At 50.4% G+C, this 16,259-nt stretch overlaps 7 protein-coding genes across 7 annotated transcripts; 3 read left to right on the forward strand and 4 right to left on the reverse strand.

Annotated features, from left to right (window-relative positions):
• Positions 1–264: 264 nt before the first annotated feature.
• On the reverse strand, positions 265–1,728 carry N7459_009594 (uncharacterized protein; the record flags this gene model as incomplete). Its single annotated transcript, XM_056948762.1, has 3 exons — positions 265–948; positions 1,028–1,340; positions 1,412–1,728. 3 exons carry the CDS (start codon positions 1,726–1,728, stop codon positions 265–267), a joined length of 1,314 nt encoding a protein of 437 aa, XP_056795987.1.
• An 849-nt stretch (positions 1,729–2,577) lies between these two features.
• Positions 2,578–4,166, forward strand: N7459_009595 (ribonuclease P protein subunit p40; the record flags this gene model as incomplete). Its single annotated transcript, XM_056948763.1, has 7 exons — positions 2,578–2,721; positions 2,789–2,933; positions 3,043–3,105; positions 3,180–3,281; positions 3,342–3,485; positions 3,541–3,871; positions 3,944–4,166. The coding sequence occupies 7 exons, from the start codon at positions 2,578–2,580 to the stop codon at positions 4,164–4,166; spliced, it is 1,152 nt and encodes a 383-aa protein (XP_056795988.1).
• A 268-nt stretch (positions 4,167–4,434) lies between these two features.
• N7459_009596 (uncharacterized protein) lies at positions 4,435–4,900 on the forward strand (the record flags this gene model as incomplete). The annotated part of the gene is given in 3 exon segments (XM_056948764.1): positions 4,435–4,603; positions 4,667–4,860; positions 4,880–4,900. 3 exon segments carry the CDS (start codon positions 4,435–4,437, stop codon positions 4,898–4,900), a joined length of 384 nt encoding a protein of 127 aa, XP_056795989.1.
• A 1,663-nt stretch (positions 4,901–6,563) lies between these two features.
• On the reverse strand, positions 6,564–7,147 carry N7459_009597 (uncharacterized protein; the record flags this gene model as incomplete). The annotated part of the gene is made up of 4 exons (XM_056948765.1): positions 6,564–6,642; positions 6,711–6,728; positions 6,790–6,880; positions 6,952–7,147. The coding sequence occupies 4 exons, from the start codon at positions 7,145–7,147 to the stop codon at positions 6,564–6,566; spliced, it is 384 nt and encodes a 127-aa protein (XP_056795990.1).
• Positions 7,148–8,657: 1,510 nt separating this feature from the next.
• On the forward strand, positions 8,658–10,418 carry N7459_009598 (uncharacterized protein; the record flags this gene model as incomplete). The annotated part of the gene is made up of 3 exons (XM_056948766.1): positions 8,658–8,767; positions 8,830–9,620; positions 10,387–10,418. The coding sequence occupies 3 exons, from the start codon at positions 8,658–8,660 to the stop codon at positions 10,416–10,418; spliced, it is 933 nt and encodes a 310-aa protein (XP_056795991.1).
• gua1 (GMP synthase (glutamine-hydrolyzing)) lies at positions 10,364–13,414 on the reverse strand (the record flags this gene model as incomplete). The annotated part of the gene is made up of 22 exons (XM_056948767.1): positions 10,364–10,400; positions 10,460–10,518; positions 10,619–10,771; positions 10,823–10,996; positions 11,050–11,091; positions 11,154–11,165; positions 11,224–11,238; positions 11,293–11,321; positions 11,408–11,451; positions 11,499–11,575; positions 11,630–11,661; positions 11,719–12,106; positions 12,158–12,186; positions 12,264–12,336; positions 12,387–12,511; positions 12,565–12,629; positions 12,683–12,691; positions 12,753–12,792; positions 12,843–12,875; positions 12,941–13,064; positions 13,185–13,208; positions 13,370–13,414. The coding sequence occupies 22 exons, from the start codon at positions 13,412–13,414 to the stop codon at positions 10,364–10,366; spliced, it is 1,629 nt and encodes a 542-aa protein (XP_056795992.1).
• A 564-nt stretch (positions 13,415–13,978) lies between these two features.
• On the reverse strand, positions 13,979–16,123 carry N7459_009600 (ADP-ribosylglycohydrolase family protein; the record flags this gene model as incomplete). The annotated part of the gene is made up of 1 exon (XM_056948768.1): positions 13,979–16,123. One exon carries the CDS (start codon positions 16,121–16,123, stop codon positions 13,979–13,981), a length of 2,145 nt encoding a protein of 714 aa, XP_056795993.1.
• Positions 16,124–16,259: the final 136 nt, after the last annotated feature.

The following is a 16,259-nucleotide window of genomic DNA, read 5'->3' on the forward strand; positions in this document are numbered from 1 at the left end:
CAGGGCGGTTGGCAATACTTGGCATTTGACTTGTTGCAATGATTTAACGACGATGACACGATACATTCGCTTTGAGTAACTACTCTCTCCTCAAGCTCAGCGTTCTGCCATCTCTTTTCAGGATAAGAGGCTATGTTCATATGATAGTGACTACAATAATACATCCAAATACTCAACCATAGTAATTTCTTCAATTTTGCTGCCGAGGATCATAAGAGTAGACTAGCTTCATCAAGTCGAGGGAGTCCTGGCATTAGCTCACGATCAAAGATTGCCACCACCAGCGCCAACAATCTTCAGTCCGCCAGCACCGCCGCTTCCAGGCCCGTCACTAGTGGTTGAATAGGCCAGCCAATACCGAGATGGATGCCAGGCAACAGCAGGAATACCGACATTCGCACCAGCCGTGGGTACGGTGTAAACACTCTCTCCGGTTTCCGCGTGGAAGATCTCTAGGCCATTTCCTCCACACCCGGGCTCATCGCAGGCGCCGCAGATAAAGCGGCCGTCAAAGCTCCAGCTCACGCCGCGAATGCCACCACCATTTTCACTGGACAATGTGCGGCGGCAGATCCAGTCCGTTGTGTCCCACAGAGAAATCAGTGCGTCGCTACCGCCAATGGCAAGATAGCGGCCCGTCGGGGCTAGGGATATAGCCATGCAGGCGGATGTGTGTGCGTTCAGGGTGTGAAGAATGTCGAAGGAGGGGTATGACAGAATCTTGACACTGCCTTCGCCGGTCGTCGCGAAGAGGTGCAGGTCTGGAGAGGATGGGGAGGGGATATGGTGGGAGAAGGTGGTGGCATTAGTCTGGACGGTTTGCGGGCGCGGAGTGAGCGCAGTGTACGTCGTCGCATGGGCGTTGGAGGAGAAGCCAGTCGAAGCTGTATTGGGCAAGATACTGGGGGTCGACGGTGACTGGACCGAGATCGGGATCAAAGTATCGTCCTAGACAGAGCGAGAGAGATCCAGGTTAGTCTGGAGTTTGCGCCGATGGTCCGTTCCATTAGAGACACCGAGTGCTTACCTTTCTTCCTGCAATCAGTGTGCTGCCGTCGGATGACCAAGAGAGTGTGAATGCTTCCCCACCCACATCCAGACGGCTGACACACGTCTTGGAGCGTACATCCCAGAAGCGCACGGTGCCATCTGTCGAGCAACTCGCCAGCTCCGCATCTCGGACTGGATTGAAGAGGACCTTTTCGATGCCCGCGGAATGCCCGCGCAGCTCGGTAGAGTGTCGAACAGCCGGACGTTCGGGGTTCCAAATGCGGAGTGTGCGATCTGCGGATCCTGTCGCGATCAGCTGGCCGGTGGGATTCCAGGCCAACGTCCGGAGGCTGTGGTTCCAGCGAAGAGGTTGTTAGTATGCAATGGTTCCAGGCGGAGGGTCAACCACCCAAAGACTCACGTATGGGAGCCCGGTCCCTTGGCAGCAGGATCATAGTAATTCTGCGTCTTGACGCCGCCAAAGACGAATGCGAAGTGCTCCTTGGCGAGGAGATCTCGGCGCGGGCCAGGCGCCATCACTGGCAGCTCCTCCTGCGGTCGTTGCTGCGGCTCTAGCAATTGGTGCCCCAGTGAAGGCCCACCTGCATTAGAGACAACAGAACGGTTGGATTTGGGCGACGTGGGTCGAGGTGGAAGCTTCAGCGCATGACGTGCAAAGAGCTGGGCGAGCGCGGCGTTGCGGCCGCGATCGCGATGATTTCGGGGCGGAGAGGACATGGCTGCCTCAGGCGCCACTCGGGTGCTGCTTTAGCGTGAAAGGCGTAGAGATGCAGACAAAGAGCGGAAAAACCCAGTTGTTGATGGATGAAAAGTGGCCAGGATAATGAATGATTGAATCCCAAGGACTGAAAACTTCCAATATTTGCAAGCTTTGAAGCCTATGGTGGACGACCACCGCGCCTTGATCCATTTTTTTATTCAATCTTCTGTTCTGCAAGTTCCATATTATCTAGCTAGCCACCTATTGATTATAGAGCCCTTCTGATTATAGCAATCAGACACCTTGACTGCCTAGGGAGCCATTGCTAAGTGCTCATAGCGGCATCAATGCTCTAGTCCGGTGATAGAAACAATATCCACGAGGTACTTACAACCACAACAATCCAAGCATACTGGATGGCTAGGATAAGCATCGGTTTGGCAATGTGTCATCCTCGTTTAAAATGAGTGTTGCAGTGAGTCCATTGGGGGGGGGGGGGGGCATTCTCTCGTTTGCAAGCGTTGAAGTATACGGGTCCACCCGCGACCATGACGGGAGATCACGACTAAGAGACTCATGACTCCGCGCCACCGCACAGAATTTCCCCTCTTCGACAATCATCCAATCTCTTCTGAGACTGCAGCACAATCATCTTCCTTTGTTACCACGAGCTGAACTCAAAACCCGAGTCGTGGATGTGACACTGAGCTCATTGCAGCTCTATCGATAAGCCTGAGCTTATTCCAACCTCGAATTTTCGGGCAGCATTGGAGAAATCTTCGGCAGGGCCGTCATCGCGAACAACGCACGCTTCCCCACAAACCACCCCCCACATCTCGTCTTCTGGGATTCAAAAGTGTCACAAAATGCTGGACTTCATTGATGACGCGTCAAGACGCGAGAAATGCTTCACCACGATCACCGAACTCAGCAATTTCGTCGACCCCAAGCAGATTCCAAGCAAAAAAACTCCCTTCTCTGCCATTATCAACCATCCATTCGTGCATACGGTAAGGCTCATTTGGACACCGAGTTGGAAACACCAGAGGCTTCACCAAGGCTGATGGTTAATGACAGGTCGAGGCAATATTGCCAGAAGATGTGTATACAAGCTTCCAAGCCGCGCTGGAAGCCAAACTGGAGAAACCCCAGTGCGTTCGAGTGTTCATGTCTCCTTCTGATCTCCTTGAGCATGACTTCTTCAATACATACATAAAAGCCGGTACTTCCCCCTCCCCAACACGCACTAGCAGGCCTCAATAATTGTAATGTGGTTTGGCCCTGGACACCTCATTCGCTTTGAAGAGGGTAACATGCTGAATTCATCCTAGGTAATGTCATCATGGTTTCTGAGGGTAGTTCGGGGTCAGATATTGTGTACACCTTGCATGATGGTCAGTATCTTTCAAAAGTATCACAAGGAATAATTCATCCCGAACCGCTTGACTTAACTTCTATGATGGAATAGGTATCCTCAAGATTGAAATGGGTAAAGAGGTCTTCGAGCGGACAGGGCTCTCCGGTAAACCCATCCGCAGTGGTGGCAGGAAGCATGGGAAAGAAAGGTTTCGTACGTACAACCACCTGACATCATCCCTCTTCAACACTTAGGAGCTGACGAAGCAAACAGTGGTGGAGCTCAACCTCCGACTGCCCTCCATGCTACACGGTAAAAAAGGATTCGAACGAATCGTGTGGGCGTTTAAAAATGTCCTCGAGCACTCCCTGGCATGGCTGTTCTGCGACCTGGGGTCTACATCCAGCCAAAGCGACGGTTGGCTCCCCTTTGCTCCGGGAGAAAAAAAATCTTACGCTAATTCTAAAGGTAGGCACGAAGCCTATCCAGAAACTCCACCCCCAGGTGGTTGAATGTGCACCGCTCCGAAACAGCTTCGGCCCTGTCGTGGTGCCACCCTTGGTAGGGCTGGGGTCAAACGAAACCCCCGAGACAGAGCTCCAGGAGAACTGCGGTACCTTGGCTGAGTGGATATCCATGGTTCAACTCAGATCCCCCCGGGTTTTTGTTGGGGATGACGTTGATCCATACCTGAGCCGTTACAGCGTACCTGGCGATGAAACGAGTTCGTCTGCTCTGATCAGTCTGAAATGGCATGGTCTCGTCCCGCCAGAGTGGACTATGCAATTATTTTTGAACTTGCTGTGAGTCAAGGGCGAGTTCCAGGAGCTTGTGGTTGAAGCTAATCATGCCCTAAACGGGCGGCGGCCGTACAGGTCGGAGACCGCCAAGTCTAAATCGCCGGCGGCCTGGTTTATTCTTTCCGCCTCAGCAATGAACAAGCAAGCCGTCGATGGCAGGGACGGCTTTACTATTGTAACCGCTCCGCAAGTATGGTCTTCCACATCTTCTGGTGCCAAGGATCGTGAACCGGCCGAGTCCCAGAAGCGCCATACAATCTGTTGGGAGCTTGTAGGAGCTACTACTACTGAGGTCTAATAGAAACCTAGATGTGTCTGTCCCTCTTCAACCGTGGTATTATTGTCCCTTTTTGCAATCGGATAGACGACTTTCTTGCATCACCAAAAGCATGTCCTCGTCGGCCGGCCCTTATATTCCCTCCCCTCTTTCCCTCCCTCCCTCCCTCTTTCTTTCCTTCTTCACTTCACACACTCTCCTTTGCTCCCCTCGCTTGGGTTTGCTTCCTTCTTTCACTTTTATATTACCTTGCTCACTTATTCCTCTCATTCACTTGCTGCGAGGTGAAATGGATACCACTACCACCCTCGCTTCTATTAATGAGCTTGATGCTGCGATGCATCAGTACGCTCCTACTCTGGTGGATCCAGAGGATGAGAAGATGGCAGCCATGTTAATGGCTTTTACGAACGACGACTGGGAAGGTCTGGGCGAGTTTTCTGCCCTGGCGAAGAAGGGTAAGTCCCAAGTGCTACTCGTCCTACCTTTTATCACACTTGCTGACTTAGAATCTTCTCCAGCCACCGACCCTGTTGTCACCCAAGTTGTTTTACTGGGAAGCCCATCCAGTGCTACAACCTCGCTTGGTGCGGTGGTGGAGCTGGACTTAACAGAGTCCCCTCCGGTTCTTTCCAACCGCCAACTGAGCGCAGACTCCGGGCTTGGTCCCTTCCCAAGCTCCAGCCCCAAGACCCCGGAATACCATCCTATTCCGGTATATGATCCTTCTTCAGAATGTGATCGTCCACCACTAGACGATCGTTATTCTAAACATGACTGTACACCAGCATATGATCCTTCCGAACATGATCATACTCTGGTATATAATCCTTCTCCGGCATATGATCCTTCGCCGGTATATACTGCCGCTCCGGTGTATACTGCCACTCCGGCATATAATGCATATAACCCATATTGGGAACCGGATCAGCATTTGTACCCATCCCCATGGGCAAATTATCACTGCCCAGCCTTAATAATGCAAGCGCCACCCGCATGGCCTTCGATGGGTCCTCCCATGCCAGGTCCGCTTGCTCCAAGCATTCAACCAGCCCGGGAACAAGTGCCGAACATCAAAAAGCGCACATTTGAATTCGTCGATCCGACTGTGCCTCAAGATTTCGTGGCCAATCCAAACAACCATGGCCGATGGCAGATCGATGCAAAGGGCAACAGGCATTATTTGAATGCCCCGAAGGTTCCAAAGAGATCTCGTGGCAACAAGCAGTGATTTTTCAAGGGGTTGAAGAATGTATTTTCATCTTTTCTTCTCATTTGTATTTTATATCCTTTCGAGACTTCTGTGGACGATTCATCAAGTGGACTTCCAGCCTTGGAAGGTTGGTTTGTACTTTATATATTCCATAACAGGCAATTCAAGCACAGTCTGTTCAACACTTCAGCGAGATCGTACCACAGAAACCCCCATAAAAACCAGTAGGATTGTTCTAAAAGTAGTCAGTGCAAGTGCTGGCTTTGGTGACACAACTTTCCTAAGGTGTCGCCTGCCGAGATACCACAGAAAGAGACTTCACAGGTCTATCCCAACTATCAATTTCGCACAAAGTCCAATACTTGCGCAGTCAACATGTGCAACATACAATAAGAAGTTTGTTGAACCGAGACTCTAACGCCCAGTCTCCAGCGACAGTGGCGATGGGCGGGCCCAGGGGATTAAGTCCAGGCTGACGCACTGCATATCGACGAGGCACTCCCATTCGCGAATTTCCACATTTGGACCTAGTCAATAGTACATTTAGAAGTATGGATACAAGCGCCAGCGGCGTTTACGCTATCATTATAGGATGAAGTATTTTCATTACAGATAACACAGCAGCTACAGGCAGATCGGATCAGTAGATATAGCAATTGGTTCTCTGTTATACCGGTATTCCCTGCGGTATCAACTGCGCATCCATTGTAGTTCGTATGCAGGGGGACCTCGCCCTGTTTGAAGAAAAAAGAAACACGCCCTCTGGATCTTGTGTATTATTATCCGAGATGGAGGCGAAACTGAAACTCCGGAAGACTCGAAAATCAATCTTATATTTGCTCTGTATCTCACCCGGGTCTAGGAAATAGTATGTTAAAATGTGGTGTTGCGTTCTCATACCGATGAATAACTCCTGTAGGTCTAGTACCAATAGCAGACAACTCAATAAGCTCCGAAATATAGATAGTCGAATAGCTTTAAATTCCTCTGCCCCTTTAATTCGTAATGTTTGTGGGGATATACCAGGGCTGATACAAGGCGTAAAAATGGATGTTCTGAGACAGAGGTGTTCAACTGGTGTACTATTCAATAGCTCGGAAAAAGAGAGAGGTCAAGCAAAGTAACAATCTAAATGGTGGTTAAAAACATATAGTTACAATATTACTTCCCTAGGTCCAAATTGACAGGGTTAACCCTGGAGCCTCTCACTGAACGAGCATGTTCTTCTCATCCATACCACGGCCACGCCTGCGGCCTAGGAGATCATCATGTGTTGCCATTCCACTGGAACACCTCAGTCACAGAAGGCCTCGTACAAGAATGTGCATACATTCCAAGAGTTACAATCGTACGGGATCTTGAGGGCAAACCTATATCGTGTTACCATCGAGCTCGTCCCATTATAATCGAAAATCCCATCGGGGTACATACGACTTTGTTGGGTTGTTATAAGTCGCTGGCAAGTACCCATCCTTTTTATTATCCGTGTAATCGACATTCAGCCCGTAGCCCTCGATGCAGTCTTTATACCGAGTTAGAGATTTGAATTGCAACATGGAACAGAACAAGAGATCGCATTATGTCGAAACATACCTATGTCTCGGTCGCCCGACCCAAAAGTACTGTAGCATGTCTGAGTATTATCTGCTAGTTCGGTTGCTGTGATATAGTAGGTACCACCGTAAACGTCGCCTACCTCGCCAGCAAATTTGACACAGGCCAAAGCACTCGACGAGAGACTGACAACGGTGGCAGTGATAGCCAACATATATGGACTAAAGGCAACCATCGTGATTGGCGTATATGGGGGCAAAGAAAGGAGTGGCTTTTGATGGTCAGAATCTGTGCTAGACAAATCAGAGCACCTAAAAGTGAGTGGAAAGACTACTGAGATATCTAGGTATATATACGGAGGGATGAAGTTGACCGAGTATCCTTAGGCAATAATTAGGAGGATATTATAAAATTAACAGGCGTCCAATAACATACGGCGCCCAACAATATACAGCGCCCAGAAAAAATATGGCGCCCAGTAATATACGGCGCCCAATGATAGATAGCGTCGAATGAGGACATATACCTAATAGCGTTAGTTAACATAGGCCTAGGAATTTATTAGGATAATGATATGCAATTCAACACTCGGAGTTAGGACAACTTACCATAAATAGCTCCTTCCGCCCCTGACGATCATCGAAGCGCTGGATTGTTCCTGGATGCCTAAACGGGATTCGAACGGCGATATCAAGTGACAATGGGCAGAAATGGGAGTATAAATCTTTGGGGTCTTTCGCGCAGGACGAGCGTATTTTCTCGCTCGGCAAAGTCATATCCCGTTCCCCTTCACGCCCTTTGAGCCTTTTGATCGTGATATATTTCTAGGGATACCATGCGGTACTTCTGCCTTCTGTTATGGGGCTCGTTGGTCCTTTCAGTGGATGCTGTCCCTCGAAAGCATACCACCAGCCCGAGCTTCTCTACGTCCACCCCACTAAGCAAGTTGCCAGTTGAAGTTCTCGCGAACCTACACAAAGCACCGGCATCGGCATGCAAAATCAGTCACCACCACATTACAACGACAACCCATGCCTCCACCACAACGACATCCGCTTCTTCTACTACTTCTAAGTATCCTGAGAGAATAGCAGCTGATGAAGTATGTCCTCAAATTTTGAATTCAAGTTCGGACGGACAAGGTACCGACAATCTGCGCGAATTGTGGAACACAACGAGCATGCAACGCACCTTTGCAACACTGTATGTATGTCGCAAATCTCGAAGCACTTCTACTGACCGTGGTAAACAGACTGATGGAGAATGATTACAACACATCGGTACCTTTATGGCTCGCCGAGCAGATATTTAAGAACACGCCCGATAAGATTTCTATGGACGAAGAGTGTGGGGTGTAAGTCGGCTAAACTCCAACTGTGCAAGCGAGATCCTAATGACTCCCGGTTCATGATAGAGGCAATTGTAAACCCCCGGAGGGCATTACCTTTGATGACTGCTCAGAGCCAGGAGTGGCGCTCCCGATGACCTGGCAGTACATCTGGTTGCGGGCCTGTTTCGAAAACTTTGCCGATTATGTCGGTAAAATTGACACAAAAGCTCTTTCACCTGCACTTACCGGCGCCAGTGCTCAGATTCCGAAGCTGGTTGACACGTTGGATCCTAATGCAAACCAAGATGTCAGTACTCTGGCTGCATTCATCCCCATAAGCCCATTGTCTCACAATGGAATTTAGGCCAATTTGAAGGACATCCGGGGTCAAATCAACCAAGATGAAGTGTTCGATATGGTCTTTGCTGTTCTGGGAACGATTTTAGATAACTGGGCGCCTGAAGGCTCCGGTCTCGCCGAAATCTTCACCTCGGGCGATTCTCTTGAAATTGACGAGGAGTTAGAGTAAGCCTGCATGATCCAGTGACGACAGTTTTTGGTTGGCCCCCCAACTAACATAGCCAAAGTGTCGCCATACAGAACATTGAGGACGTCGACCATCTCAAGGATCAACTCCAATCGAAGCTGGCCAAGGCAGCGGACCATGTTATGAGTCAGATCGATGATTTAGCGGCTATTCCTCTGCAGCACATTCCGCAAAATACGAAGGAATATCCTTACAACTCGCAACAAATGAATGCCATCGATCTCTTCGATAATGGGAAGTTTGCAGCCCCATTTCCTGACGAATTTTACACCAAAGCGAAAGATCGTGCGGAGGCTATGTTCCTTGGTGCGATAGCGGCCTATGTGTGGAGTATGTACGATGTCGTCGTTGCAACAGCGACAGGAACCTTGGCAGATCAGGATCGGACCATTTCTAAGCAGGCCTGTGATCTGAATCTTACTGGTTCCGAGTTCCATCAATTCTGCGTGGATGGAAGGGCTTTCTTTATTTACATGGATACCGAGGAGGCTTACACTGACGTTGCTTCCTATGGCACCGCTCCTGGCGTCGACGACTTCGAGGACATCACTGGCGTGCCTATGGAGGGAGCCCTCAAATCTGCACTCAACCTGTACAACCACTATGGCTATAATTCGACATTCACGCAAGCCACCTCAGCCGTTATGTGGTTCAATCCATCGACTTATACTAGTGATACTCAGTGGAACTCCCCTTTCACTATATGTGACTTTGACCAGATTATTCGCCCCAGGCTCGATTTGAAAGGCAGCGGAATGGAAGACCCGGTGAGTGGAAGATACGCAGCCCATTCTAACCCAATTCCGTTGACTGATCTGGCTTTAGGTGCTGGTACGAGGATATGCTCGATTTTGCCAAAGCACTGTCGACTTGCATGGAACCAAATTTCCTGTCCGGGTGTAAACCGCAAGGTGCTAGACGTATTATATATCCTACTACCTAGGTACTAATTTTTGAATCAAACCCTTCGTTTTCCACGCTCTTTCGTCCGTCCCCAGTAGACGAGCTGTTTTGCAGGCATGAGAGATCTGCCTCAATGAGAACGCCTGGCGAAAGGATAAAAGGGCGATCCAGATCTCATAGGCGTGAATAGTAGGCATTGCACCAAATGTCGTATGATATACCTGTCTTTGACGGAGGAGAGGAGTGCATATGTGGAACTGAAGCAATCGTTCATTATGATACCAACGTTACGGACTATACGCGCTACTTGTATCGGGCTGGACTATCAATCCTCTCTAGGATGAATAGAGTGGTCTTTTGGCTCAGTGGTAAGGCGCGTGCTCAGGCATGTCTTAAAGACAATCTACTTATTTTCTTTGCCGCTCTGCCCTGGAGAGTTATATACTACAAACAGGTGTAAAGTGGCTGTACATTGAGAGAGCATGCTCCTTAGAATTGCTTAAAGGACACCATCCATAACCATGGCCAAGAGTGATCTGCATCTGCACTCATCTTCAGCCGAGGATATACGTGAATTATTCGACAACTTCGAGTACTCGATATATGGAAAAATTGAGACAGAGAAACGTATAATGATCTATCTTCAATCTGCATTGCCTCTACATTGCCGCCTACTCTAGCTCAATAGTGCCAGGCGGTTTCGAGGTCCTGGAAGGACGATGTTAGCTTAAAGCTCGAGACCAATAGAGGCGAAAACTTTTACTTACAAATCATAGACAACACGGGACACGCCATCTACCTGATTGCAAATAGTGCGCGAAACGTCCTAGGGTAGACATGTGAGTAAGTGTAGGAAAGAATGATACTAGGCCCTTGTGGGAAGGGGGGAGAACCCGAAGTACAACCAAAACCAAGACTTGACTCACCATGAGGAAGGAGTTATCGAAGTTAAACACCTCTGCGCTCATGAAATCTTTGGTACGAACAGCACGGAGGATGATGATGTAGCCCCAAACACGCTGATCACCAAAAACACCAACACTGCGGTTAGTATCAAGACCAGCGAAGGCCTGAGATATCTGTGAGAGGAATTAGCTGGCGCCCGTCTCCGTCTGTGTGACCCGACTCACCTGGTCGTAAAGGCCGGCCTCCTTAATCATGGTGATAAAGATGTGGTCTGCCTTGCGGGCAATCTCCACTCGCTCCTTGGTAACGTCGCCGAGGATACGAATGGCAATGCCAGGGCCCGGGAAGGGGTGACGGTTTACTAGCGACTCGTGGATGCCGAGTTGTCGACCAATTGCCTGTACTATTTAGTATCATCGAAGATAGACTCATACGATCAGGTGTAACCTACCCTCACTTCATCTTTGAACAGAAGTCTAAGCGGCTCAATAAGCTATAATAGAAGAATTCCGTTAGCCTTCTGTACGCTGATGAAGAGATGCTAGGTATACTTACACGCAAGCCTTGCTAAACGAGCCATGTTCGTCAGTAAGTAAATAAAACAATTCCAGACTATTCGACTTACGCCGTTCATCATCCGCTACATACCGATTAGTTAAGATACTTGTGCGTTGGGGAGGGTGATATTGCTTACCTCAGGCAGACCGCCTACGTTGTGGTGAGCTATCTCTCATGTCAGCTTTTCTCTGCTTCTTTTGCACAACTTCGTGAAGCAGTCTGCTGCTCCCGAGACTTGTTGACTCGCTTACTCTTGATAGTAGCCGAAGGCCCTCGGAAGCTCAATGACTCGATACTAAAATGCATTAGTTTGGACTCGGCGTTTGGCTTAAACCGACTTACACGTCAGGGTACAGTGTTCCCTGCAAGAACCATTCCACCTTCCCGGTGTTGGGGGTGTTCTCTGCTTCTTTCTCGATCTTGCGAGTCCTGTTAGCCAGCCAGATAGATTACCAGGGGAAGGTCGAGCGTACTCTAATAGCCTCTTTCTCGAAGAGATCGATGACTTGGATGTCGTCAGTACCTTGTCGCTAACCCATCCCAGACAGATTGAAGTACGCACAAGTCGACCCAATGATCTTCCGCTTTTTTTCAGGATCAGAAACACCCGCGAGACGACCCAAGAAGAGCTCGCCGGCCTCGACAACTGTGAGATTAATGCCAAGGTGCTTTCCGAGTGTTTCCTTGACCTGCTCGCACTCATTGAGACGCATACATCCAGTGTCGATGAGGATGGCTTTGAAGCGGTCTCCGATGGCTTCACGCATTAGGGCCGCTCCTACAGTGCTGTCCACACCACCGCTGACAGCCCCAAGGACGAGTGCTCGGTCACCGACAAGATCCCGGATACGAGTGATCTCGAGCTGGACGAAGTCGCCCATTTTCCAGTTGGGTTGAGCTCCGCAGATATCAACACTGAAGTTGCGGAGGATCTCGCTTCCGCGGGGTGTCTAGATCGGAACGTCAGAGGAAACTCCCGTGTAATGCTTGGGGTGACAAACGTGTTCGAGCTCAGGGTGGAACTGGACGCCTATTCACCTTGTGTTAGCATTTTGCCTGCTGGGCCACAAAAGTAATTTCACAAAGGCAGCCTGGGGGTAGACGAACCAAAGATGGGCTTCTCCTTATGGGCGATACCGGCGTACTCTGAGTTCTTGGTGGCAGCAATGATCACAAAATCCTATGAGAGTCAATAACAGTGCCCAGGAAAAACGGACTCATTTCACTCACCGTAGGCAGGCTAACTAGCTTGTCGAAGTGGGACATGAACACAGAAATGGCATCTCCTAGACCAGCGAAGAGCCGGTCGACATGACCATTAACCTTGGCGATTTTGACGTCGGCGTGGCCATACTCTATGAGCAAAGGGTCAGAAAGAACCTCAGATAGTGTTTCAAAGGTTGCAAACCTCGGGCCTCTCCACGGGCAACATTCGTTGAGTCGATCCGCCATGCGATCTCTTGGCAACCGTAGCTGTGTGAACAGTATCAGTATCATAACGGTGTTGATATGGAAGCAAGTCGTACCAAATACCCCTATATAGCCCGTGTTAGTGTACTCTCAAAAAATGAATACATAGGCAGAAAGCACACTCACAGAATAGGTACGTTAAGCTCAAAAACAGCGGGGTCAACGTCTAAATATATGAGTATCGACAACAAGACGTTCGGGAGACGAAAACCTTACGGGGCGAGCCCTCGTCGTAGACAGAAGAAGGGCCTAGTAGCTCAGTCAGATCTCGGCACAAACCATGCATCAACAGACTGCATTAAGCCATTTCATACCTCCAGAGAACACAATTCCTTTGGGCTTCCATGTCAGATCAGCAATCTTGGTGGTGCACGGAAGCAGCTCAGCGAAGACGCCGAGAGCCCGAAGCCGACGCAGGATCAGATGGCTGGTTTGAGACTTCAACGGGAGTCAGCACTTGCTATTTAAAGAGGTATCGGGAGCCAGGAAGCAGTAACGAAGCTCCGCTGTCTGAAGCGCGCCGAAAGAGGGAAAGGGGGACGCTTGGAATTCACGTACGCCAAAATCGAGAACGAGAATAGTCTAGAGAAGCCAATTGTCAGCCAATACATTCCTTTTGTGTTCATAAATCGACTGCGCCTGCCGTCCCATCTCGAGTGGATCGATCGCAAGTCGCAGAGCGAGGACAATTGAGTTTCCAGGCTCGTCATTCCAGCCCTCCGCAGGATACTGATTGTACGTACATCGAAGTTGTTGTGAGGCGCTTCAGCCTCGAGGTTGGGAGCCATTGTGATCGTGGCTTCAGCGTATCGAGAGGATTGGCGGGGTTCGCAGAATCCGAATTGAAGGTATTGCAGCGAAAAAAAATATATTTCTGCCGACCGCCTCCACGGCCGCCTCCTAAACAGGTCACCGCCTTCGGAACTGCTCTATCTGTGACTCATGTCTAGTGCGGGGCAACTGGTATTGACGGGCAGAATAATGTGAATTTAGCGCGTTTTCAAACCCATAGATTACCATTAGAGTACCTACAAGTTCTAGGGATGATTGATGACTACACAACAGCTTTTGAGAATCGCATATCACTGTTCCAAGGCCATGTATAACCAACCTTACGACCGAGAATGTAGGCCCAGAACACCTTACGCGCCACTGATTGGCGGGACTACGGCTTGAAATTCTCTACATACCTACAGTACATAGGCCCCCGCATACAGCGTTAACTATGCCCATTCGACTATCCTATTCGACCGTCTTAGTCGGGTGCCCCCACCGTGGGTATAGAATTAGCACAAGATGCAGCAATATAGTGCAGGTGAATTTGATCCATCGTGGAAACATTTACATTTTACCTACCCTTCTGCTGGAGTAATGGTGATGCTTTCAGCAGACAGTGAGCCATCCGTGACAACCAAACCAACTGCACCTCCTCCATAATCTTTGTCCAGCGCCACCAAGTCCATCCCTCCGACTTGCCCTTTGATTTTGTCACCGTGTACGGTCAGCCGGAGCTGATACTTTGCATCATACTCCCACTGGAAAGGCGCGCTAGCTAGCTCGATCCTCTTCTCGTCTCGGGCCTTGACCAAGGCAATTCGCTTGCCACCAGTGAGCATGAGCGCGTAATAGCGATTGAGACCCTGGACTCGGGCAGCGACGCCCATCGGCCCGCCGACGTTGATGGTGAAGTTCGATACCACCGCATCGTAATCAACCCAGTCCCTGGCTCCTTGGCTTAAAAGGCCCTCGCCTCGATCCTGCGCAAGGAGAAACGCCGGTCCCATGTGTGTGTGCACATTATCGACGGAACTGACCCAGGCACGGCTCCAGAAACTCTGGGACTTCTGAGATGTCTTTGCCGGTCGTTTCAAGGTCATCCGAGGCACACCGTCCCATCTCAGACTTTGGAGGAACACGGCACCATCAAGAGCAGAAGGGCCTGGGCCTTGTGCGGCGCTGATTGCGATGCCAATCTGCTGGATCGGCCAGTTTTGAAGACTGCCGGGTATCTCCCACTCGAGGGTTTTCTGCTGTCCGGGTTCTAGGCAGATCGGGCTGCTATCCACAATCGTTAAAGTATCATCCTCGTCGTACGCCTTGACTCTGAGACACACGCCTGAGCTCGCAGTATTACTCTCGGACGCATATAGCTCCGCCCGAAGTTGTTGACCAGGGTAAATCAAAGGCGAGGCCATGAGATCGTAGATTCGGTTGACCTGGAGAACCTCCAAAGGCGTGAATGTCGTCGTCATGACCTCGGCGGGATCGCTCATGTCTGTCAGGCCCTTAATGTGGATACCAAGGCTACCAATTCCACGATCTTGGCCCTGGATGACATGGACCGAGGCTGGAGAACGATGGTTATTCGTTGCCTGGAAGCCCTGAACACTCCCTGGAAGAGAGAAATGAAACTGAGCGCCGTTCTTTGGCGGCCGGATGGCCGGCTGTCCACACAGGCGGTGGCCAAGATTTGCGATATCATATGCTATGCGAGCGGCATTGTTGATGGAATAACCACCGTCAGCACTGGAGATGATGGCACGGTCGGCGAGAGGACCCAGCCAGTCTGGACCTCCTTGGAAGGCAGATAGCCCGTGCATCAGAGCGACCAGACACGCTACGTTGCCAGAATTGCAATCCGTATCCCAACCGCAGGTGTTGATGATGTGCATGGCATGGTGAAAGTCGTGTCCACCGTACAGCAGAGCCATGATCATGATGGCATGGTTGGGGACGACGTGACATATACCCGCATACTTCTCATATCCATAAACGTCTTCGATTCGACGTCGCGTTTGTCTCCAGCCGCTGTCTTCTTGCACCCAGCGTCGGACGTCCGCGATCATTCGCGCGATCAACGACTCGGCGGGAATGAACTGTAGACCCGTCTTGATGAGGTGGTCAGCGTCGCTAGACAAAAGTGCCTCCGCTTCCATCGCTGCCCACAATTTGGCGGCATATACGGCCTCGCCATCATGGCTCACTCGCGCGGCAGCTTCCGCGAGTTGAGAAGCCAAAGCCGGATTCCCCGGCGCAACCATGGCCCAGCCATCAATAAAGATCTGGGCTCCGATCTGCTCTGCTAGGGTGCGACCGTTCGTTTCGATGGCGCCACTTTGAGGTGCGGGAATGCCGTGCTTGAGGTTGAGGTACACGGTGTGTTCTGTCGAGATACCATTTCCACCCCACCAGAAGATGGCGCGACGCTCGATAACGTGGTTCAGCCACGTCTTCCCGATTTCGCTGGATGAGAGTTCTGCGCGGACGCCGTGCTCTTCCAGCGCGCGGACAAAGGCGAAGGTGCCCGAGATGTCGTCGTCGATGACCACCAGCGGCAGGCCCAGCTGGTCGTGCACGTAGTAGTGGATATCGCCGAGCTTGTCCTGGATCTCCTGGTAGGTCCAGTTTTCGAAGGGGCGGCCAAGAAAGACGCCGACCAGCTTACCCAGAACGCCCGCGTAGACTCGGTGTAGATAGTCCTCCGGTAGAGACGGCATTGCTTGGTCTGGGTTGGAGCGTTGAGAAAAATGAATCAGGCAGCACGGAGTGCGTGTCGGGAAGTCAGGTTCAAGTACAGCAGCAGATCTGGGGTAGTTCCACCCTCACCGACTCGATGTTGGACAACTGTGCGTA

This window comes from Penicillium hispanicum (assembly GCF_028827665.1).
Source record: "Penicillium hispanicum strain IBT 35686 chromosome Unknown utg000008l_segment0_segment0, whole genome shotgun sequence".
NCBI lineage: Eukaryota > Fungi > Ascomycota > Eurotiomycetes > Eurotiales > Aspergillaceae > Penicillium > Penicillium hispanicum.